Source organism: Vulpes vulpes, chromosome 15, assembly GCF_048418805.1.
Source record: "Vulpes vulpes isolate BD-2025 chromosome 15, VulVul3, whole genome shotgun sequence".
NCBI lineage: Eukaryota > Metazoa > Chordata > Mammalia > Carnivora > Canidae > Vulpes > Vulpes vulpes.
The window spans coordinates 74,456,331-74,480,947 of NC_132794.1; the positions used below are offsets into that span (position 1 = coordinate 74,456,331).

At 35.3% G+C, this 24,617-nt stretch overlaps 1 protein-coding gene across 6 annotated transcripts in view; it reads left to right on the forward strand.

The window, feature by feature from the left end:
* The window catches only part of LRRC49 (leucine rich repeat containing 49), a 150,248-nt gene that overhangs the window by 104,431 nt on the left and 21,200 nt on the right, over nt 1-24,617 (forward strand). For all 6 annotated transcript variants that reach the window (XM_026015945.2, XM_026016021.2, XM_072739043.1 and 3 more), the window contains 2 exons: nt 4,766-4,929; nt 19,692-19,929. In XM_026015945.2, coding sequence (XP_025871730.2) covers nt 4,766-4,929; nt 19,692-19,929 — 402 coding nt within the window. The remainder of the gene's footprint in view (nt 1-4,765; nt 4,930-19,691; nt 19,930-24,617) is intronic.

The following is a 24,617-nucleotide window of genomic DNA, read 5'->3' on the forward strand; positions in this document are numbered from 1 at the left end:
ATAACTTTTATAAGTTACCTATAAATAAACCTGTACTTATGAAATGCGATATAATGTACATTATAAAACACATGTGAAAGCTACAGATTTTAAAAAGAAGGGATAAAAAAATAAAGAGAACACAAGTTACAGTTTTTTTTTTTTCCCCACACCAGTGCATCACTTTGTGCCACGTACCTTCGTTTTGGAAACTACCATAATAGACCATTATCCTTATGGAGATATTTTAATTAGCTCTGACACATGGGTTTCTTTTTAAATAATTGCTTTGTAATTTTAAAATTTTTAAAAAGCTTCTCTTATATAGAGGTGGTAGGGATTTTGAGGATTTAAGAATTAAAATTTGTTTTAAACTAGTTTTAAATGATTTAGCATAGCAGTTATTACTTTCCTTAAATAAATATTTTCTTTAAAAAATGAAAAATATTTTCTTTTAAAACATTTTATATGGACATCACAGAACTATAATAAATGAAGACAGCTTAAAGTTTATAGCTTGTAGTATGCTCATACTATGTTCTAAAACTAAGGATACCGTGCTGGTTTTATCACTCATTCTTATGTAGGTGCTTTCCTTTAAAATGAAAATGCCATTTAGAATTCAAAAGGTGACTAGTAGGGATATGAAGTTGTACAAAACAAACTTAGGAAACAAGGGAACTTGTTAAGGCAATGGAAATGTGTATCTTGATAGGGGTATGGGTTACACAGGTGTATGCATTTGTCAAAATTGATCAAAGCTTGAATCTGTGTGTTTTATTCTATGAAAACTACTCTTAAATTAACAAAAAAGAAAAACAACCCTCTCAGCTCAGGACTACTGCTTCAAAGAGTATTTAGAACTCTTACCCATCATGCTACAATTTTCTCATTTGCTGTTATTTCTAACCTCCTGACTCCTCCCCAACTTTACCTGTTTTCCCTCATCTCATTAATTAGATGTGCCTAGGCCCCCTTTTGATATCTCTTTTTATTGATTTAACTGATAGAATTTTAGTCTTTTCTATATTGGAATATTTCTAAGGGTTGGCCAAAAACACACTTTGGTTTATAGGAAATATAAACCAATATAGGCAAAATTTTTTAAATGTATAGGTAGGAGCAAGATTTATCATTGCCAGATAATACTATTGCTAAGCTTTGTAATGGTTCATTTGGAAAAAAGTAGTAGAGTTGACTCTTGTACAATATGAATTTGAACTACGCAGTTCCACTTATTACATGGATTTTTTTCAATATATACAGTACACTACTGTAAATGTATTTTCTCTTCCTTATAATTTTCTTAATATTTTATTTTCTCTAGCTTATTTTATTATATGAATATGATATATAATGCATATCATATTAAAAATATGTGTTGATCAACTATTTATATTATTAGTAAGGCTTCCAGGTGACAGTAGGCTATCAGTAGGTAAGTTTTTAAGGAGTCCAAAGTTTTACACAGATTTTCAGCACCCCGGGCCCAATCCCCGTGTTATTCAAGGGTCAACTATGTTTCCCATTGTACAGCTGCTGTACATAAGCTGCATAAGTGAATAAAGGAATAAAAATATGTAAATAAGTAAATAGACTAAAACTCTGGGACCAAAAGAACACATTTGTATGAGTTTTAGAATATGGAAAGGAAGAATAAACAGAGAGATGATTTATCTTTAAAGCTACCAGTATAAGTTGAGCCTGGTATAGGTAACAAATTGCTCTGGACTCTGTCTTTGCACTGAATTTTTTTTCCTATATACCCAATTCAGATGCTGTTTACTATCAACATTTTCGGAAATGTGCCATTAAACATTTAGCCAACTTGGTTTTTATACTTTGGAAAATTTTTATGAGAACTTCAAAAAATAGTGAATGCTTCTCTTGAAGCCACTAAATAGAACTCTTCAATTATGAAAGTTATTTAACGTCTAAATTTTTTAATTAGAGGAGAAGCATGGGAAATCAAGAGACCTGGATTCTAGCCCTAGCCCAGATTTGAAATCATGATACTGAAGATCCTCAGCATTTACTGGCTATTATTTCATGTGACAACATGAATTGATTTCATCATTAAATGAATTGATCATTAAGAAAAGTGGGTGGGGATCCCTGGGTGGCGCAGTGGTTTGGCGCCTGCCTTTGGCCCAGGGCGCGATCCTGGAGACCCGGGATCGAGTCCCACATCGGGCTCCCGGTGCATGGAGCCTGCTTCTCCCTCCGCCTGTGTCTCTGCCTCTCTCTCTCTCTCTGTGACTATCATAAATAAATTAAAAAAAAAAAAAAAAAAAAGAAAAGTGGGTGGGTGCTTATGAAGGGACCAGAAGAGTGCATTGACACATATCTTCTGTTGAAAGTGATAGTTACAGAATATACTGGTGCAGTATTGCTTGGACTATGAAGAGTAGACTCAAGTGGCAAAAGCTGAAATTTGGAATCTTCTAAAATAATTGTCACCTTAACACAGGCTTGGCGTTGTATTTTATCTAGCTTTAGAAACATGACTATAACTGATACGCTGAATGCATCCATGATCTTTGAGCAGAAGGTGTTCTTTGGATACCCCTCTTCTGCCTTGTAGAATCTCTAACCTTCTACTTGCTTCTTTTTTTCTTGTACCACAGATACCTAGAGTCCTTATGTGGCCCCTGGCCAGCCAGTGACCCCCACCTGACCCCAGGCTGCACTCCTATTTTAAAATATGTCTTTTCCCTCTTCCTGGCCCCAATAAAAAATAACCATTCTCTTAGTCAACCTGGTGTTGATCTAATTTCAGTAACCCAAATAAAGGAAACTTAACTATGGGGTAGGTATAGGAAAGTGTTTGTATTTTCAGATTATCTTATAAATGTGCTAACATACTCAGTGTATAAAGATATTGTGTATCACTTTTCTAAACACAGCTATATCTGCCTCATTAAGAATATTCCTTTCTGCCAACTCCCAGTCAGCTAGGAAACCAAATGCATGGAGCCAGCATGAGAACCATCTGCTGTTAGCTCACTGCCCTTGCCTCTTTAAAACTGGCCTGGTGGTGGGTAAAAATGATAATACTTAGGTTAAGAATTGGGTTGTACCAGTTATCTATGAATAACTGTAATAGAATTCCTTAAGGTAAGATTTTTTTAGTATAGATTTGGGGGAAAAAAAACGTTTTTATAGAATAGCAGATTCTTATTTGCTTTAGATGAAGAGGACATACATAAAATATCCAAAAGTCACAGAAGCATATGTGTGTGTGTGTATACATGTATGTGTGTATATATATATGTATATGTATGTATATATATACACACACACATATATACACACATATAAATATAATCCACTTAATGATACAGACAAATTTGAAATACCAAGCAACAGAAAAAGAACAGAACTTTTAAAAAGTTTAATTTTTTAAAAGATTTATTTATTTATTCATGAGAGACACAAAGAGAGAGGCAGAGACATAGGCAGAGGGAGAAGCAGGCCTCCCGCAGGGAGCCCCGTAGGGGACTCAATCCTGGATCCCGTGAGCCGAAGGCAGACGCTCAACTGCTGAGCCACCCAGGCGTCCCTAAAAAAGTTTACTTTTAATTAAGGTACTCAATACCATTTTTCAATGCTAAAATTTTAGATATCCCAATATAGGCAAAGAGATGGAACTAAAAGTTTATTATTCTGCATATATGCACTGAGGAAATGGGCAAAGAATTTTCCTAGCAGCCCTTCCTGACTCTGAAAGCAGCAGTAGGAGAGGTCAATATCACCCAGCTGATCGGTCATTGGATGAGTGCTGTCAGTAAAGAGGAAAGAGAAAGTGTCTATTTTCAGCACTTTGACCACATTGACATGCCATTTAAAGATGATAACTTTTGATAATGGATACTTTACTAGAATATTATTTTCCTTATCAATTTATATAAGCTGAGTAGAAACATTTCAGTCAGGCACATTTTCTTTCAGTAGTCTAGCTGCATTTTTCAACAGATTTCTGTGAGAGAATGGAGCCCCAATACCCTAAGTCAGTGGTTCTCACAGTGAGGTCCAAGCAGCAGTAACCTTAACAGCAGCTGGGAGCTTTTAGAAATGCAAATTATCAAGCCTACCTCAAACACATTAAATCAGAATGAGATGAGAACCAGCAATTGGTGTTTTATTATTTTGGGCACCCTAAAGTTTGAAAACCATTGTAAAGCATCCACTGCATATAATGAATTAACTTCTTTCCTATTCATCTAAGATGTACTAGTTGCCTAGAAATATTTCAACTTAGTACAGTTTCTTTTTTTTTTTTTTTAGTACAGTTTCTTTTAGTAGTCTTTATGTAATTATTAATTTTCAGACATTGTAAGTCATCCTGTGAAGCTCGGAACATTGATCAACCCCTCTTCTTCTCCTCACCTCTCAATGGAGATTATTCCATCATACTAGTATGAATAACTGGGTAGGAAAATTAAAAAATTGTTAGTTTTCTTCCTGCTAGTTTAAACACAAAAGCATATAAATTTCTGTCAAATTGAACTTTCAGATAGTAAATTTTCATATCTTTAATGGGAGTAATTATTGTTTGTGTGTAATTTTTTTCTCTTTCAGGATGATAGACCATTTATTGAGATGATTAAGTGCACAGGGTAAATAAAGGCCACTTGTACTTTTAGGGTACCTATTTGTAGCTACTTTTAAGGAATGGGCTCCTTTTAAAAGTATGATAAGTAGTATAAACAACGTGCTTTGGGGATATTCTCCTGCTACAAAAAATTGCTTTCTGTAATTCTTGTCACAATAAACTTTTTCATAGGAGAAGAAAAGGTTAACAATTAACAACGTAGCTCGAAAGTGGGACTTGCAACAACATCGAATACCCAATATTGCTCCAAATCAAGATAGGAAAGTTTCTGACTCTCCTCAGGACCCTTCTCAGCTCCATGGAAGCACCGTCTCTGCATTTCCAGAGGAAACAGGGTATGCAATGGTATTCTTTCCGGGTACTAATGTCTTTGGAGAACTGAATTTGGAGCAAAAATGGGAAACCACTTAACATACAATTATTTAAAAATGGTTTTCCTAAGAAAACCTACTCAAATTAGAAGTTTAAATTTAAAAGGGAAGATGGAAATACTGAAAATATAAACTGACCCGTAATTAAAACACCCTTCAGTGGTTTCCTATTTTTCATAAGAAAACAATCTAGATTACTTAGTGTAATGTAGCCTAGGAGACCCTCTACCTGTTTCACTTACTTCATCCCATACCATCAGCCACTGTTGTGATGCTGCATCAGTGGCTTGCAGTTGTTACTCCCTATCTCAGAGCCTTTCTCCTACAACAGTTGTATTGTCCCCTGACACTACTTCTTGCCTTACTTCCCTACCCTGCCCTAGTTAATGCCAGCTGAAGATTTTAAAGTTAAACCTCACATCTCCTGGAAAGCCTTCCCCAACTGCATACTGGAGACTAGACTCATTCAGAATCCCCTCATCTCTCAGTACTGTATACTTCTTCTCAGCTCTTACCATAACATAATTAAGTAACTAGTGGGTGATTAGTTGTTTCATATCTATCTTCCCTACTAGAGTGTAAGCTTGAAGAGGAAAAGAATCCTGATTCTGATTCCTGATTATCTTGACCTCTTTTGTGTCCCCAGCAGCCAGCACAAAACCTTACTCCTAACTGGTAGTAATTAAGCAATTTTGGCATAAGACCTGAATAATTACTCCAGCTGTGTTGTATAATATCTGTTATTCCAGTGGGCTTATGACCTCTTTTCTTCTGTAACATATGTGTCACATAATATATATCTCCTGTTTTATGAGCAAATCTGAGTGCACTATGTAGATTTTACATATTTCTTTTCCTCTTTAGAAAGCATATTCAAGGGCAGCCTGGTGGCTCGGCGGTTTGGTGCCGCCTTCAGTCCAGGGCCTGATCCTGGAGACCAGGGATCTAGTCCTGCATGAGGCTCCCTGCATAGAGCCTGCTTTTCCCTCTGCCTGTGTCTCTGCCTTGCGTGTGTGTGTCTCTCTCTCATGAATAAATAAATAAAATCTTTAAAAAAAAAGTTAAAAAAAGCATATTCAAATCAAATAAATGAGAGATATAAAGCATATATATATATCTATAGTTTATTTATATTTTAAAGAATCATTTATATATTTATATAAATTTAAAACAAAGCCTAAAAATCAAAGATAGAATGCTTTTCAATTTTGTTTCACTTGATGAAACACCATTATTTAAAGACCTTAAACCAAATTCTGAAGAACATTTCATACTAAATATAATGTAGCTTTTCTTCCAAGTTTTCAGGTCGTATTCTTTAAACTTTTCATATGCAAAAAATGACATGAAGAAAATAACTTAAGAGGCATCACACTAATATTTTGGAAGTTTTCTTGGAGTTGAAGGATGTGACATATATTTAGCCAAATATACTTCAAAAATTTTAGTTATAGGATTAATTTATACTTATATTAATTTATATTGTACTTTCTTCAGCTCACCTGGGTATCATAGCTATATGTAGAACTTCTCAGATTTTTCAGCTAGCAACATAAAGCAACAAGAATAGAAATTTTAATTCAGTGATAATTTATAATTTATATAATAAATATATATCATTCTTATATCACCTTAGAGCTTTCTTTAATATCATTTTACTTGGTCAGAACTATAACACTTTATAAAGTTAAAACTTTATAGTCCTACGCTTTAGATTTATGAAATACGACATGAGTCAGTTTATTTCTGATTGCTGTTTTTTAAAAAACATTTTTTCCTACCTTTCTTAAGTTTTCTTAGATCTGGGGGATCCCTGTGTGGCTCAGTGGTTGAGCGCCTGCCTTCGGCCCAGGGCGTGATCCTGGAGTCCCGGGATCAAGTCCCGTATCGGGCTGCCTGCATGGAGCCTGCTTCTCCCTCTGCCTCTCTCTCTCTCTCTCTCTCTCTCTCTCTCTCTCTCATGAATAAATAAATAAAATCTTTAAAAAAATTTTTAAAAAAGTTTTCTTAGATCCAAGTTTATCTAAATAATCTTATACATTATACCCTAAAATTTTAATAAGGTTTTAAAAGTTAGTTCTTTCTACTCCAACTTTATTTTTATGTATAATGTTAGGTAAGAATCTAACTTGAATTTATTTCATTTGATCAATTTGATAATGGCATTTATTATTAAGGTATTCTCTTTTTTAATGGGGATGCCATTTTCATATTATGTTAAGTTCCTATAAATATTTGTATATATTTCTGGACTTTCTTTTTTTTTAAAAAAAAAAAGATTTATTTGAGAGAGAGAAAGAAAGAGAGAGAGAGCACAATCTGGAGAGGCAGAGAGAGAGGGGGAGAATCTCAAGTTGACTCCACACTAAGTGCAGAGCCAGACATGGGGCTCGATCTGAGGACCCTGAGATCATGACCTGGGCTGAAATAAGAGCCAGATGCTCAGTTGATTGTGCTACCCAGGTGCCCCTATTTCTGGACTTTCCATTACATTTTACTAATCTATTTATCTATTTTAATGCCAATACCAAAGCTATTTCATTATAGTAGTTTCATAGTAAGTTTTAATATCTTTGTAGGGGAAATCTGCTTTCACTATTCAAAGTTGTAATTCTCACACACTTGTTCTTCCATATGAACTTTATTTTTTTTTAAGATTTTATTTTTATTTATTCATAAGAGAGAGAGAGAGAGGCAAAGACACAGGCAGAGGGAGAAGCAGACTCCATGTAGAGAGCCTGATGTGGGACTCGATCCTGGGACTCCAGGATCATGCCCTGGGTCAAAGGCAGGCGCTAAACTGCTGAGCCACCCAGGGATCCCACCCCCTTTTTTTAAAGATCCATATGAACTTTAGAATGACTTAATCTACTGATATAACATTGTATGTTAATTACACGTCAATGATAAGTTATTTAATCTAAATGGAAATGTTAAGAATTGTATTCAAGTGACATTTAAGTTATATATTCAAGTGACATTTAAGTTATATATTTCAGAAGTATTGACATTCTTAAGATAATAAGCCATCACTTTAGAAATCATGGTATACCTCCATTTTTTCAGGTTTTGTTTGGTATCCAGAGGGAGCTCATTAGAAAAGCATTGAAAGATTGAAGGAAAATTCTGAGGAATTAAATGCGGTTAGAGACCATGAAAATGTAGCAACTATAGTCAGATTGTTGAATGAGTCTTCCAGGAGCACAGAGTAGGTAGGTGTAAGAGTAGAGAAGCTATATGTTTGATAAAGAGTAAGGAGATAAAAGATCAAAGATAAAGAATAAAAAATTCAAGTATAATGATAAAAAAATGATTGGTAATATGGTCTGGGGTAGAATTTTTAAAGTATTAAAAAATACAAGGTTGCCAACAGATTAGGAGAAAATTTAGTATTTCTGAAGTTGGAAATCTAAATGAAGTTGAAGATGAGAAGCTTATGAAGTAAGAGGGTGAGTAGCGAGTTGAAATAGTTGGAATTTATGGTCAGAGTTAAGTAAGTTTTTGAAGTGGAAGATTTTGAAGGTGCAACATATCTGAGAGCAACTTGGAGGCCATTGTGGCCATGGGAGTGGGTTGTTGGAGAGGAGTAGAAGTGAGGGTCATCAGAGAGAGAGATCAACTGAAGCTATTATTGTGGATACCGAAATTACTGATAGTAGAGCTAGGTGTGGCACCAGGGGCCAGTGTATTCAAGAGTGATCAGCCTTATCTCCTTCCAGTCTAAGTCATGCATCCTGTGCTCTTGATGCAGGGCTGTTTACTGTTCACGTTTTACTGGGTTGGCAGAATGTCTTTGTTTATTAATCGGCTCTTTTACCTGGCAAAAGATCTCTAATAGATAGGAATTGCAGACTATTAATATGACTTTCCCAACACTTTGAACTTTTTAAGCAGCTATGACCAAAAATTCTGTGACCCTCTAAAATAATTTAAACTTACAGAGTCTTCTCTTTTATGGTCTCAAAAACAAGCATTCAGTTCCAAGACAAAGAGGAAGTATCTGTTAGTGAAAGTTGTTATGCCTTATAGTTACTGCCAAGAGTTTCAGAATTTTTATTAGAAGTTCCACAAAGTCAGAGGCCTTTTAAGCAAGAAGCACAAAAGAGGAGTTTGGGAGAGATGGGAAAAGTGATGTATGGGTTCAGTGGAGAGCAGTAATGAATCACTGGAAAGGGATCCACAATTTCTGGCAGAAGATTTATTTTTTAGTAATGTAAGTTCAAAGTGCCATGGAGACATCATTACATTATCTTGGTCTGACCCTCTTAATTACTTAAAAACTATGAAGTCAAGGAGACATAGATGATATTTGAAGTTAGAAGAGTAAACTGTAAAGATAGTGAATTATTGGCAAATTTTAATGCAAAATTACTTATAACTTCTAGTGGTTATAAATAATTTCTGCAATCTAGTTGTGCTTGTTTGATTCATGTAAAATCTCTTACATCAGAAAGACAGAGCTATTTCTAAAAGAGCTGATTATACCTTGTATGGGTATGCACCAGGGGTTCTTACCGGAGTATACAGATAGACTTTTTGAATTTGAAGTCCTTATTTTATACTTGAACTCTCCACACCATTTGGCATAAGTTAACACTCTTCATCTTGAAAAGCTATTTGCATTGACTTTTATGATGGCACAGTCACCTGATTTTCCTTTTACCTGGGTGGCTGCTGTTTTTGTTTTTGTTTTTTTAAAAATAATATCTTGCTAATTCCTTTTCTTTAAATTTTATTCATTTATTTATTTTTAAGACTGATTATTTATTTATTTATTTATTTGTTTATTTATTTATTCATGAGATACACAGAGAGAGGGAGAGAGAGGCAGAGACACAGGCAGAGGGAGAAGCAGGCTCCACGCAGGCAGCCCGACGCGGAACTCGATTCCGGGACTCCAGGATCATGCCCTGGGCCAAAGGCAGGTGCTAAACCACTGAGCCACCCAGGGATTCCCTAAATTTTATTTAAATTCAATTTGCCAGCATATAGTATAATACCCAGTGCTCATTTCATTATGTGCTCTCCTTAAGCTAACTCCTTTTCTACCAAATCTCTAAATGTATATTATACTTTCTCAACTTATGAGGTTTAGATAGATTTTTTGCTATAATAGACAAGGATTCACTCACTCGTTAGCTCCCAAACACTATATACCCAGAATTCCTTTATTAATAACTCCTGGAATTTACTATAACTAAACCTCTATTTTGTGTTTCATCTGCTATAGATAGTAGCTTTCAAGTTTTCATTATGCAAGACGAGTCTACCCTTTACTTCTCCCACTATTTTACATTGCAACTTTTTATGAGCTATACTTTTCTAGTTTCCCTTGTGATTTCATCATTGACCCATTGTTTAAGAGTTTAATTTCCATACATTTGTGAATTTTCCAGATTTCTATCTGTTACTGAATTCTAGTTTTATTCCATTGTTTTCAGAGATGTTCTGTGTGAGACTTGTTTTGTGGCTTAACATATAACATATAGTCTATTCTGAAGAATGGTCCATGCACACTTGAGAAGAACATACATTCTAATGTTGTTGGGTAGAGTTTTCTATGTATGTTAGATCTAGTTGACTTATAGTACTCTTGAAGTCCTCCATTTCCTTATTATTTTTTCTGTCTAGTTATTCTGTTATTACAAGTAGGGTATTGAAATCTCCCACTATTATTGCAGAACTATTACTCCCTTCAATTCTGCCAGTTCTTTATATATTTTGGACATGAAATGCAACATGTTTATAATTGTCACACCATCCTGATGGATTGACCCTTTTATCGATATAAAATGTCCTATGGACACTTACTGACACGATATCTATTTTGTCTGATATTAGCAGCCACTCTGGCTCTCTGTTGGTTATCATTTGCATGGAATATCTTTTTCCATCCTTCCAATTTCATCTGTTTGTGTCTTATAATCTTGTAGAGAGCATATGGTTGAGTTTTGTTTTTTTAATCCATTCTGCTAAAAACTACCTTTTAGTTGGAAAGTTTAATCTATCAAATCCTGATGAGAAAGCACTTAATTCTGTCATTTTGCTCTTTGATTTCTATCATGTGGCTTTTCTGTTCCTCAGTTCCTCCATTTTACATTTTTTGTGTTCAAGTGACTATTTAGTGTGCCATTGTGATTCTCTTCCCATTCCTTTTACTGTATGTATTTCTTAGCTATTGTCTCAGTTGTCACCCTGGGGATTACATTTAACATCTTAATAACAAATTAGTTTGCATTAATACCAACTTAGTTGCAATCATATATAAAAACTTTGCTTCTATATAGTTTCACTCTGTTTATGTTGTTATTGTCACAAATTTCGTCTTTATACATTATGTGCACATTAACATAGATTTATTAGTATTATTTTATGCATTTGTCTATTAAATCATATAGAGAAAAAGAAGACTTACCAGTCAAAAATACAGTTATACTGGCTTTTCTATTTACCTATGTAATTACCTTTCCTGGTATTCTTTGTTTTTTCATATGGCTTTGACTTACTATCTGATGTCCTTTTATTTCAGTCTAAGTGACTACTTTAGCATTTCTTGTAGGGCAAGTGTACTAGCAATGAACTCTCACAGCTTTTGCTTATCTGGGAATTTCTTAATTTCTTAATTTCAAAGTGCTGCTTTGCTGGATATAGAATTCTTGGTTGAAAGTTTTTTTCTTTCAGCACTGTAAATACAGCATCCCCACTGCCTTCTGCCCTCCATGATTTCTGATGAGAAATTGGCTGTTAATCTTGAGAGTCCGTCAGACGTGATCAGTCATTTCTCCCTTTCTATTTCAAGATTCTTCCCCTTGTCTTTGCTTTTCAACAATTGGAGACGGGATCCCTGGGTGGCGCAGCGGTTTAGCGCCTGCCTTTGGCCCAGGGCGCGATCCTGGAGACCCGGGATCGAATCCCATGTCGGGCTCTCGGTGCATGGAGCCTGCTTCTCCCTCTGCCTGTGTCTCTGCCTCTCTCTCTCTCTCTGTGACTATCATAAAAAAAAAAAAAAAAAACAATTGGAGATGACTTCTTAGGATCTTCTTAAGTCTTTTCTGAGCTGTGCCCAACCCTGGACATGAATGTTGCCTCCTGGATTCCCTGGAATACACAAGTACTTAACAAAGACCTTATTCCCCCAATTCTCTCCTTCCCCAGCCTCAAATTTTTTGCTGTCTTTTGTTTGCCCCATGTGGTGCACCTAGTATACTTTTGTGTTTAAATGCTTTCAACCAATACCATGCAGGAAGCCACCCAGGCTAGGGAAAGCTCTGAGGCAGGTAAAACAAAGGCAGGCTCTTCAGTTGATCCTTCAGAGAACCAGCAGACATGTCAAAACACACAACCCCAATTTTTTGAGAGTAAAGTATGTATTGTTCTTTTACACAAAGAATATGGGCTGCCATCTTCAATATCACCACTGAGCTGAGGAATGGGAGATGTCCACCAGGTAAGTTAAAGTGCACAGAACTCTCCTCTTGAAATTCAGCATGTTTTTCCCTCATTACACATTTCTCTGGTGATTGTAAATGTCTTGTTAGATTCCAGAGCTCTGAAAAAGTGGATTCTGACAGCTTTTGCTAGCATATTTGTTGCTTTTGTGGAGGAAAGGAGTTTGGGGGTTGCTCATTCTACCATTTTCTCTCATTTGGAACCCCAATTTTGCTATATTCTATGAACTATACTTTCACTTATTTCAACATTAATGTGATTTGTAATTGCTCTGTAACCATAACATTGTCAATTGGTAGCTTCTAAAGACTGAAAACCAGTAACACTGTTTAAGTTTCTGTGATTATGTAACTATCTTTTACTTGAGCATTAAGTAGTATACTGTGATTGTATCTCCTTTTCTGCTTCCTAAACCATTCAAGGAAAATATTCTTAGCATCAAATTCAAATGGCCCCCTCTTCTTCACACTTCAAAACATGTTCAAAATCATACCAGACTTTAGTTTGCTTTGCATTTGAGCCATAGTTTTCTTACGTACTTTGTTTTTATCTGGTTTCTGATGGCCTGTCTTTTACTATTATTGTTATTATTATTATTATTTATTAAACAAAGAAATTTGTGCCGCCTTTACTACATTCCAGTTTCTTTGAACTTCTTGTTTATCTATTGAATGGAACTTACTCTTCCTGAAGCCTGCTATCTCCCTGATGTAATTTAGTCTCATGGTTTCCTTTTGGGCCATTGTTCACAGTTTATTATTTTATAGCATATTCCTAGTAGCCTTTTCTTGCCTTGTGTATCTTTCTAATACCCTCAAGTACTTCTATTCTCTCAACCTCTAGGTGGCAGGATTACTCAGATTTTAGTTCCAGGCCTTCTTTTTGCTCTCTACTTTCCCCCATGTAATCTCATATATGTCTTTGCCTTTAAATAACATTTGTGGGGGATCCCTGGGTGGCTCAGCAGTTCAGCGCCTACCTTTGGCCCAGGGCATGATTTTGGAGTCCCAGGATCAAGTCCCGCATCAGGCTCCCTGCATGGAGCCTGCTTCTCCCTCTGCCTGTGTCTCTGCCTCTCTCTCTCTGTCTCTGTCTCTCTCTCTCTCAATCTCTGTCTATCATGAATAAATAAATAAAAATCTTTAAAATATATATATATATTTTAAAAAATAAATAAATAACATTTGTGTTTTGAAGATAACCAATATATATACCTTTCCTTTTATGGTTTACCCATTTGGATTGTATTTAAGAAAAAAAATCCTTTACCACATCGAGATTGTAAAAATATTCTCCCAGTTTGTCTTCCTAAAGTTTTAAAATTTGGCCTTTCATATTTTAGTTTTTATTATATTTGAAATTGGTTTTTAAGTTTGAGATTGAGGTCTGATTGGGTTTTTCTCATATAGGAGGAATTAATTGCCCTAATATATTAGGCCTGATATATTGAGTATTCTTTCCTTCTCCCACTGATCTGCAATGCCACTTGGCCTGTTTTATTGACAGTGGGAGAAGTAGGTAATAGGGTCCTTATATAGATCTTCAATTAATGCCCCTATATTAAGTCTTATTTCTACTCCCATCTTCTATCATATCTATTGTTCTTTCCTTTCCAAAAGTCCTACTGGGCAGTTTGCCTGTCATCTTTGTTTTTGTCCCCAGTGCATATTCCAAGCAACAACTTCCTTTGTTTTTCTTCATCATTCAAAATTCTTTTACTTTCTAGCTTCCAGACATTTTCTGAATCTTCTTATGGCAGGTTGTCCCTCCCTCACCCCCAACTGTTGTACTTCTTGTTGTGGGTTTGCACTAGTTCAATTACTTTAATGGCATTTAGAGGGAGATTTCAAACTCATGTGTTCAGTCTTTGTGCTAGTTTATCTGAAAGTACACAGTGGAAAGTTTTAAATTTTGGAAGTTATGTTACTATATTCTCTGTAAGTCTTTTAAAATATAATTAAATTTCATCTTTCTGGAATGATATAAACCTGGCTCTTTCTGAAGGTAGAATGTCAGAGGGTCACAAAGTCCCTTCCTTAGGGTTCCAATTTGTTTCTTAATACTACATAAGTTTTTCCATTTTTAACAATCCCATTTATAGTCTTTAGTATTTCATAATGCCAAAAAAGTGGCTAATTCTTGTGTTAGAGTGTCTGTGACCTTTGGCTTATGGGTGTGTAACTAAATGCCTGGAAACAAGTATCCATGAAAAAATTATAGGCACATAAAGAGAAGAAATTCTGTAAAACTTTGGTATATCCCATTAATGATTTCACTGTTCACTGTACTTGGGACAGCTCTACAGTAAAATGACATATTGCAGGTTTCTTTTCCCTGCCAGAAATGGGAAAGTACTTGGTGTAATGTTTTCTTTGCTTACATTGGATGCATGCAGTGAAGCTGGTTTATTTTTGGTCATTTCCTGTCTATGAAGACTGTGGTACTTTAGCCAACACTACCATAATAAAATATAATGCATAAAATGAATTTCCACACCTACGAATGTTGTAATAGAAATTCATAAAATACGTTATTATAGGAATCAGCACCACTTATTCATTGGGAAAAGAATCTTCCGAAATATTTTAAGTCTTTCTGTTCTAGCCTGTTATAGAAAACCTAAAGATTTTTAAAAACACACCAAAAAACCCCATAATCCTCTGAAATATTGTCTTTTTTTCCAGTTAGGCATTTAAGAGTATATTCTTTATTTAGCCTGGCTTTCAAGAACTTGTTACTTTATTGCATTAAATTAATTACCTTGTCTTTTCTTGGAGTCTTATACTAATCAAGAAGGCATAGAATATTTTTCTGATTCCTATATTAAGATCAGGTTGATTAAATGAACATTTGTACTTGTAATTAGCCACTTGATTGTGAGGATCTTGGAGAGAATTCCTATTTGATGGCAGGCTGCCTGCTGTTCTATAAATATTTGAAGTGGGAAATATACATGGAAACGTATTAGGCTTCATGGGAAAACAAATTTTAAAACATGGATTCTCCATAGGAATGCTACATTTCTCAGTGTGTTAATTTAGACTAGACAGGGGTAGAAAACTAGACCACTTGACCCAGTCACCTACTCTACAATTTTGAGCCACATTTGACTCTTTCCTTTCCTTTATACTCCAATTTCAGTCACTAAGTTCTGCTTTTATTTTTTCTTAAACATGTTATATCTATGTTCTCTTCTTTTATTGATAATAATCACTAAAATGTAAAATGTATTGAGCTGAGCATGAGATATGGCTTAGAATATTTCTAATCTATGACAACTTTGAAAAAATATGTATTATAATTACCATTTATGTACAAGAAACTGAAACTATAAAGAAATTAAATAACTTGCTCCCAACGTCCTCTGTTTATCAATGACAGGTCTGGGATTTGAACTAAGGTCTGTCTGGTTTTCTTGCCAATTCCATTTCCACTATACCATGACTTCTTTTTTCTTATGCCCTTATATGATCCAGTTGATGCTATAGCACTGGTTTTCCTACTAATCTGTCTTCATCCAGCCTTTCCCTGCTACGTCTTCCACAAAGATGACCAACTTATCTGTCTGAGGTAGATCCTTGAGGATCAAGAAATGTCATGTTCATCTTTATATTGAGCTCCATGCATGGCACATTGGAGGTGCTTAAAAATGTGCATCAAATATGGTCCCGTTACCTTTTAGTTTGCTCTTTTATTCCTTTTTCTGCTCCTCAACCTTACGGGATAAAATCTGACTTTTCATCTTCATTTTCACCTACAACTCTTCCAGTTGTTTCAGTGTTCTAGCCATATGGAAATTGTTCTTACCTGAATATGTTATATATAATTAGGATTCTATACCTTTCTTCATTTAGTTTTTCTTACCTGAAGTGTGCTTCCTCCTATTTCTGGTGAAATTCTACTGTGCATCTTTCAAGGACCAGTTCAAATGCTACCTCCTTTTGAAAACTGACTTATCCCTCCTGGAAGAATTCCTTCCTCTGTATTCTCACAGCATATCATTTAAATATTCATTATATGAAAATGAGCACATTGTATTACTATATATATTATATATATAATCCCAAATATATATGTATTTTATTATATATTATATATATATTATATATTATTATTATATATTATATATATTATATATATAATCATATATATATATATATACACACACATACATATACATACTTGTCTTGTTCTTTACCCTTCATCCATATTGGGAGCTCTGTAAGGGCAAGTAAATCTTAATTTATCTTTATATTCCCAGTGCCAAACATAATACCTGATACATAGTAAGCTCTACAGATAAACCTACTTGTTTAAGAGAGGTTGAGGTCATTTCAATTTAATTATATTTCATGTATTTATTAAATTGATTGCAGAGTATGATTAGAGCAGTTATATTTCTTAGACTATAGCCCTATGAAAGTGAAGAAAAGTTCTGATACACTCAGCACTTGTACATGATCTCTATACTGACTGTCCTTATCAATACAGATGATTTAGTTGCCTATGCCAGAATCCTTAGCAGTGCCCTGTATATAATGGGCTTTCAGCAAATGTTTGCTGAATAAATGAATGAATGAACATATGAAATAATATGTAGTATGTATGACTGCAAAGATGTAGACATATCTACCAAGCATACAAGGAAAACTGGAAGGACAATCCCCAACATATAAACATTTTTGGAAAACTTTCCAAGTAATTTTTTACACAAATTAGAGCACAACTTCCCTGAAGAATAGGTTCCTCTACTCTATATTGGCCAGAGTTTGAGGCTAAATTCAAGCCTCATTCAGAAAATAACTAAAATGAGTTAGCAACAGTGTGACCTAATTTAACAGGTGCTACATTTCCTGTTGCCCAGAAAACTCACCTTTATTTTTTACAAAATGTCCATGTGAGATTTATATAAGTTAGAGATTACCTCTGCTTTCTTTTGTAACCATATTACTATTTTCCTGAGTTTAGGCTTATTATTTCACTTATTTTCCCAACAGACTGCTTGACAAACCTTTCTACAAAATAAATAATCCCTTTCTGATGAAAGACTTTTATCTTGGAGTTTATATTCTTTTATTTTTAATCACATGGAAAAGAAAAAGAAAGGTAACATACTTCCAAAAATGTGATATAGTACATTACCCTTCTCAAAGGATTTATCCATATTTTTGATACATAGCTCTGATTCTCCGTCATTTTTACATTAAAATGAACTTGGTTTGCTGGGTATCATGGCCATTAGGCAACTAGATAGGTTTTTTTTTTTCTTGCCTTGACCTTATGTCTTCATTATTTGCCTTTGCCTTACCTGAGAGCACCTTGCTAACCCTTTTGTATCTGGATCACTGATTCTGCCCGTTTGTTCAAATCATAGCTTACAATCAGAACATCCTTCTTAAGACTCAGTAGACAATCATTAAAAACGTCATAATTGTCTCACTTGATTAATTCATTCAAGAAATATTTATTGAATATAAAATATGCTAGGAGCAATGCTAGATGGTGGATCTACTAAATGTGACAAAGTTGGAGCCCTCAAAGATCACTGTGAGAGAGACAGACAAGTAAGCAGGTAATTGCCATGTAGTATGTTAAGTGTTGTAACAGGGGTATGCACTCTTTTCAGCAAGACGTCTATATTTTAGTAGCAGTGAAATATAACTTCTATCCTTTATCTTATTCCAGAAATAATTATATGTTTACATAGCTCAACACAAAGGTATCACACAAAGTACAATATAAGGAACTGCTAGTTCTATCTTTTTAAATTCTGTTATTAGCCTTTACCTTTATAGGATTATAGGTTATTCAAATACTACTGCTCGTTAAATGTCTAACTACTGCCATATAATAATCATTGTCCTAAGCCCTAGCCTGGCAGAAATCAAGCCTCTTTGTATTTTCTTGGTTGCATATTCACTTCAAATTGACTGATATTATTACCCAGCTTATTATTGTATGCACGGGTGTGTTACGGGCTAACTGATGCCTCCAAAATAAATATACATAAGTCCAGTAAAACATAGTAAAAACAAGGTAATGGTTTGTCAGTCTTTTCCTCCAATATCAGCATTATAAAAAATTTGAAGATCCTTAATTATCCATTTATTTAACATACATTGTGAAAATATATTACTATGCTTCAGTGCCCCAAAGATGAGGAAATATAGTCTTTAGCCTCCAGGAATTAACTGATAGAGAAGGCAAATTGTAAACATATACTTATGATACACTAAGAGAAATGATATATTGGAGAAGTATATTAAAATTCACAGAAGCACAAAGCAAGGCAAAGTACTAATATTAGTAAGGGTAAATAAATACTCTTGGAAGGTAAAGATAGCTGAATGAAAGCATATAGAACAAAAGTAAAATGTTGTTTGAGATTTGAAACCAGGTAAGTAAATAGTTATGTCTCTGTTCACAAATCAGAAAATTTGAGTTGGGTTGAGCTATTTCTTTTCTTCTTTGTCTATCATTTGGGTACCTTTTACAAAAAAAAATGTGGCTTCTACTTTGGAAATAGTAACAATTATTTTCAGTAGAGTATGTGATTTTATGTATATTATATATGTGTGTGTGTCTTTATATACGTATATATATAGAGAGAGACAGCTTTAAATAGTGGATTATTTTTCATTTTTAATTTCAAAACGGGGAAGAAATCTTCATTAATTTTACTACTTATAACTGTAGTATACAATTGCAAAATGTCAACCAACATTGAGGTATTCAAAAATAGAAAGTCAAAGTTACCCCTTAATCTAGCTTCTGAGAGGTAAACTATTGTTAACAGTATTTATGTGTCTTCCCAACTCTTTTATAGACATATTTTCATATGGTTCTTAATATAGAAATAGTGTTCTATAAAGTGCGTTTTTTTTCCTGCTAGACAGCAGAATACTTTATAGATTAGGAAAACATATTTGTACTATCACGAAAAGAATCAGAAAAAGAGAAAAGATATCCATGATATTACTAAGTTGATTGTTTTAAAACTAAATAGGATATCAGTACCTTTAATTGACATAAATAATTTGGGTTTAAAGTGGTATTTTTTTTTTTTTGTTCTGTGCCTCTTTTTTTGAATTAAAATGTATAACTAGAAGAATACACAAGTTCCCAATATTCTATTGAAATTTAGTGTTTGGTGCTCTGGGTTTAATTATTGAAATCAAAAAATGAATTTAAAATTTCAAATACCTTTGCCAACAAGCTTTTATTGTCTATTATTTATTTTTCATGATAAGATTTTCATTGTATGCTGCATTTTCCAGGTCTCTGGACTCAGGACTCACCAGTGCTTTACAAGGTTTATCTGTCACAGACACACACCTTGTTGAAGTGGATGGGGACACACTTTCTCTATATGGCTCAGGAGCACTGGAATCTCTAGATCGGAATTGGAGTGTTCAGACAGCAGGAATGGTGACAACAGTGTCCTTCACTTTCATAGAATTTGATGAAATTGTCCAAGTGCTTCCCAAATTGAAGATTAAATTTCCTAATTCTCTGGTAAACATTTCCTTTTGGTAGTATATTTGAATTATTCTCAGTCATGACTTGTGTGTTCAGGCCAAAGACCTGTTTTAACTTTTATTTATGCAGTTCCTATCTGGCAGGGAGACTAAGCTTTTGTGTTGATTTTCTGGATCTGGGATTTAAATTAGTATTCATAAGTGGCCTTGAAATTCTCTCTATATATAATAATTCTTTGTGGGATATAAAGGACTAATATAATTTCATTCAAATTATGTATTTCTATTTATAAAGCACTCTTCAGGACTTCACCTAATCTTATAGTATGTATCCATTTATTCTACCCAGTATTAATGGGTATATAATTTTTATAGTAGTCTCCTAACAACATTTAAAATAATTTTAGTAGCTCATTTAGAATTAGTTCGAGAAGGAGAAAATGGTGGAGTAGGAAGATCCTAAGTTCACCTCATCCTGTGGATACAAGTAGATAACACCCACATTTGTGTAAAAACCCAGAAAATGACCTGAAGACTGGCAGAACAGACTCTCCAAAGCTAAATGTAACAAAGGGGCCACATCGAAGAGGGTAGGGAGGGCAGAGACAGCTCAAAAGGTAAACCGACTTGTGGGACTGTTCACGGGAGAGGAGAGGGACAGACCCCTATGCCAGGCCTCCCAGGGAGGGAGGGAAGACAAATCCCTCGAACATTTGGCTTTGAAAACCAGAGGGGCCTAACTCCATGAGTTCTTACAATCAGTGGGGATTAACCGCTGGAAATTTAAAAATAAGCAAACACGGCTCTGGGAGAGCCAGTGGGCAAGAGGAAACTAAATCTTTATCTTTAAAGATATGACACAACAAACTGCCCTACTGACATACAGTATAGAAGCAGCAGTTTGAAAAATGCCTGGGATTTATGGGAAGGAGATTTATTTACTGGCCTCAGAGCATGTGCTGGAGGGGCAGGGATCTTGTGGAGACTTTTTCCAAGAACAGAAATGCTGGTAGGTGCCACCCCCCCCCCCCCCCCACTCCAAGCCTAGATACACAGACACATGTAGGAACTAGCACAACACCAGCACTCTCCACCTAGCTTGTGAACAGCATGCACCATCCCCACATGCTTCTGTGAACATGCCCCCTCCATCCTGACCTGGGCAGGAGGTTTCCTGAGTGGCTGCCGGTCCCTCCCTGCAGTGGATGGATGCAGACCTTGGTGGCACCATGTACCCTGCAGCTGTACCCTCCTATGGGACCTGTCCCCTCTAATATGCTCTTGACCAGAGTCATTCCAAAGTGGTGCCACAAACCTGACACTGTGAAGCAGCCCCAAAAGGGGCTAACACTACTCCAAAGGGACTCTTGCCCTGGTCAGAGAGGAAGATAACAACACACACCAGTCTGACTGTGGCACCAGCAATGGGCTGGGGGCAGATATTGGGTCTGAGTGCAGGCCTTGCCCACCAGTGAATGCTTCTCAGGGGACAACAGTGAGAAAGAGCCCTGCTCTGGCAAACACCTGGCCTGACTCAACTCAAGCCAAGACAGCCCCCCTAACTGGTCCACTAACAACATAGGGACCATTTCCCTCTCCCACAACGGGCCAAGAGCCATTGCAAGTGACTGGACTTAAGGCAAACACAGCTCAGCCACAACAGGGCACATGCAACACACACAGGAGATACTACTGAAGTGTACCATGTTCTGGTGAATAGGGGATATTGCTCTGCAAGGGCACTACAGGACTCTTTATTATAAGGCTGCTACTTTCAAAAGCAGGAGATGAGCTGACATTTTCAACACAGAGAAACAGACAAAGAGAGTTAGACAAAATAGGAAACAGAAATATGTCCCAAATGAAAGAGCAGGACAAAAATCACAAGAAAGCTAAATGGAATGGAGATAAGTAATGTACCTGATAGAGGATTTAAAGTAATGATTATAAAGATACTCACTTGAAAAAAGAGTGGAGGACTTCAGTGAGACCCTCTGAAGAGATTTTAAAAAACATAAAAAAGAACCAATCAGAGATGAAGAACTCAGTAGTTGAAATTAAAAATACACTAAATGGAATAAATAGTAGACTAGAAGAAGCAGAAGAACAGATCAGCAATCTGGAGGACAGAATAATGGAGAGCAATCAAGCTGAACAGGGGAGAGAAAACAATAAAATATGAAAATAGACTTATGGAACTCAGCAACACCATACGTGTAATAATCTTCACAGAATCAGGACCTCAGAAGAGGAGGACAGAGAAAAGGGGGCAGCAAATTTATTTGAGGAAATAGTAGCTGAAAACTTCCCAAAGCTGGGAAAACAGAAATCCAGATTCAGGAGGCATAGAGAGCCTACAACAAAATGAACCCAAGGGGGTCCACACCAAGACACAGTAATTAAAATGGCAAAAAGTAGTGATAAAAGAATTTTGAAAGCAGCAAAGGAAGAGAAAATAGTTACATAACAGCTGATTTTTTTTCAGCAGAAACTTCACAGGGCAGAAAGGAGTGGCATGATATATTTGAACTGCTGAAAGAAAGAAATCTGCAACCGAGAATAATCTATTCAACAAGGCTATCATTCAGAATAGGAGAAGAGATAAAGAAATTCCCACACAAGGGTCATCTGGGGCTCAGTGGTTGAGTATCTGCCTTTGGCTCAGGTCATCATCCTGGGGTCCTGGGATAGAGTCCCACATCAGCTCCCCATGGAGCCTCTGCCTATGTCTTCTCCCTCTGCCTATGTCTCTGCCTCTCTGTATGTGTGTCTCACAAATAAGTAAATTTAAAAAAAAATTCCCAGACAAACAAAAATTAAAAGTATTCATCAGCACTAAACCAGCCCTACAAGAAATGTTAAAAGGGACTCTGAGTGGAAAGGAAAGACTCTAAGGAGTAAGAAAAGTAGGAAGCACAAAAGCAGTAAAATTAAGTATATCCATAAAAATCAGTCAAAGTCTCCAGAAAAAGATGTAAAGTATGACACAATATATCTAAAATGTGGAGGAGAGAGGGATAAAAACTTAGTGCTTTTAGAATGGGTTCAAACTTTAGCAACTATCAACTTAATATAGACTACTATATGCATAAGATGTTATATATAAACCTAATGGTAACTACAAATCAAAAACCAGTAATTGGCAAAAAATAAAGAGAAAGAAGTCAGCAAACCATGAGAGAGAGTAAGAGAAGAAAGAAACAGGGAAGAACTACTAAAACAAATATAAAATATACAACAAAATAGCAATAAGTACATACCCATCAATAATTACTTTGAATGGAAATGGACTATGCTCCAATCAAAAGACATGGAATGATGGAATGGATAAAAAAGCAAGGCCCATCTATATGCTGCCTACAAGAGACTCTTTTCAGACCTAAAGACACCTGCAGATTGAAAGTGAAGGAATGGAAAAGTATTTATCATACGAATGAAAGTGAAAAGAAAGCTGTGGTAGCAATACTTATACCAGACAAAATAGATGTTGAAACAAAGACTGTAACAAAAGACAAAGACACTATATAATAAAGGAAACAATCCAACAAGAAGTTGTAATAGTTGCAAATACTTATGCACCCAACATGGAAGCACCCAAATACATTAAGCAGCTAAAAACATAACACCCCATTTATATCAATGGATACATCTTCCAAATTGATAATCAGCAAGGAGAAAGAGGCTTTGAAGGATGCATTGGACCAGGTGGATCTAACATATATTCAGAACATTCCATCCTAAACAGCAGAATACATGTTCTTTTCAAGTGTGCATGAAACATTCTCTGGAATACATCACATATTAGGCCACAAAACAAGTCTCAGCAAATTAAAAAAGACTGAAGTCCTATCACGCATCTTTTCTGACCACAACACTGTGAAACTAGAAATCAACTACAAAAAAAAAAAAAAAAAAAAAAATCAGGAAAGAACACAATGGATGAATACATGGAGGTTAAATAACATGCTACTCAACAATGAATGGGTCAACCAAGAAATCAAAGAGGAAATAAAAAATACATAGAGACATGAAAATGAAAACACAATGATCCAAAATGATTAGGATGCAGTAAAAAGTGTTCTAGGAGGGAAGTTTAGAGCAGTACAGGCCTACCCTAGGAAGTGAAAAAAAAATCTCAAAGCAACCTAATCTTACACCTAAAGAAGCTAGAAAAAGAAGAACAAACAAAACCCAAAATGAGTAGAAGGAAGGAAATAAAAAAAGAGCAGAAATAAGTGAAATAGAATCTAAAAATAATCGATCAATGAAACCAGGAGCTGGTTCTTTGAAGAGAGCAACAAAATTAATAAACCTTCAAGCCAGATTCATGTGAGAGAGAGAGAAAGAGGGCTCAAATAAAATAAAAAGTAAAAGAAATAACAACCAAAACCACAGAAATATAAAGGATAGAAGAAAATATTATGAAAAATATAAGCCAACAAACTGGATAACCTAGGAGTAATTTAAAAATTCCTAGAAACATATAAACTACCAAAAATGAATCCGGAAAAGAAAATTTGAATAGATTGATTACCAGCAATGAAACTGAATCGGAATCAAAACCTTCCAACAAACAAGTCAGGATCAGACAGTTTCACAGGTGAATTCTACCAAACATTTAAAGACAAGTTAATACCTATTCTCAAACTATTTCAAAAAATAGAAGAGGAGGAAAAGCTTCCAAATTCATTCTATGAGGCCACCATTATCCTGATACCAAAACCA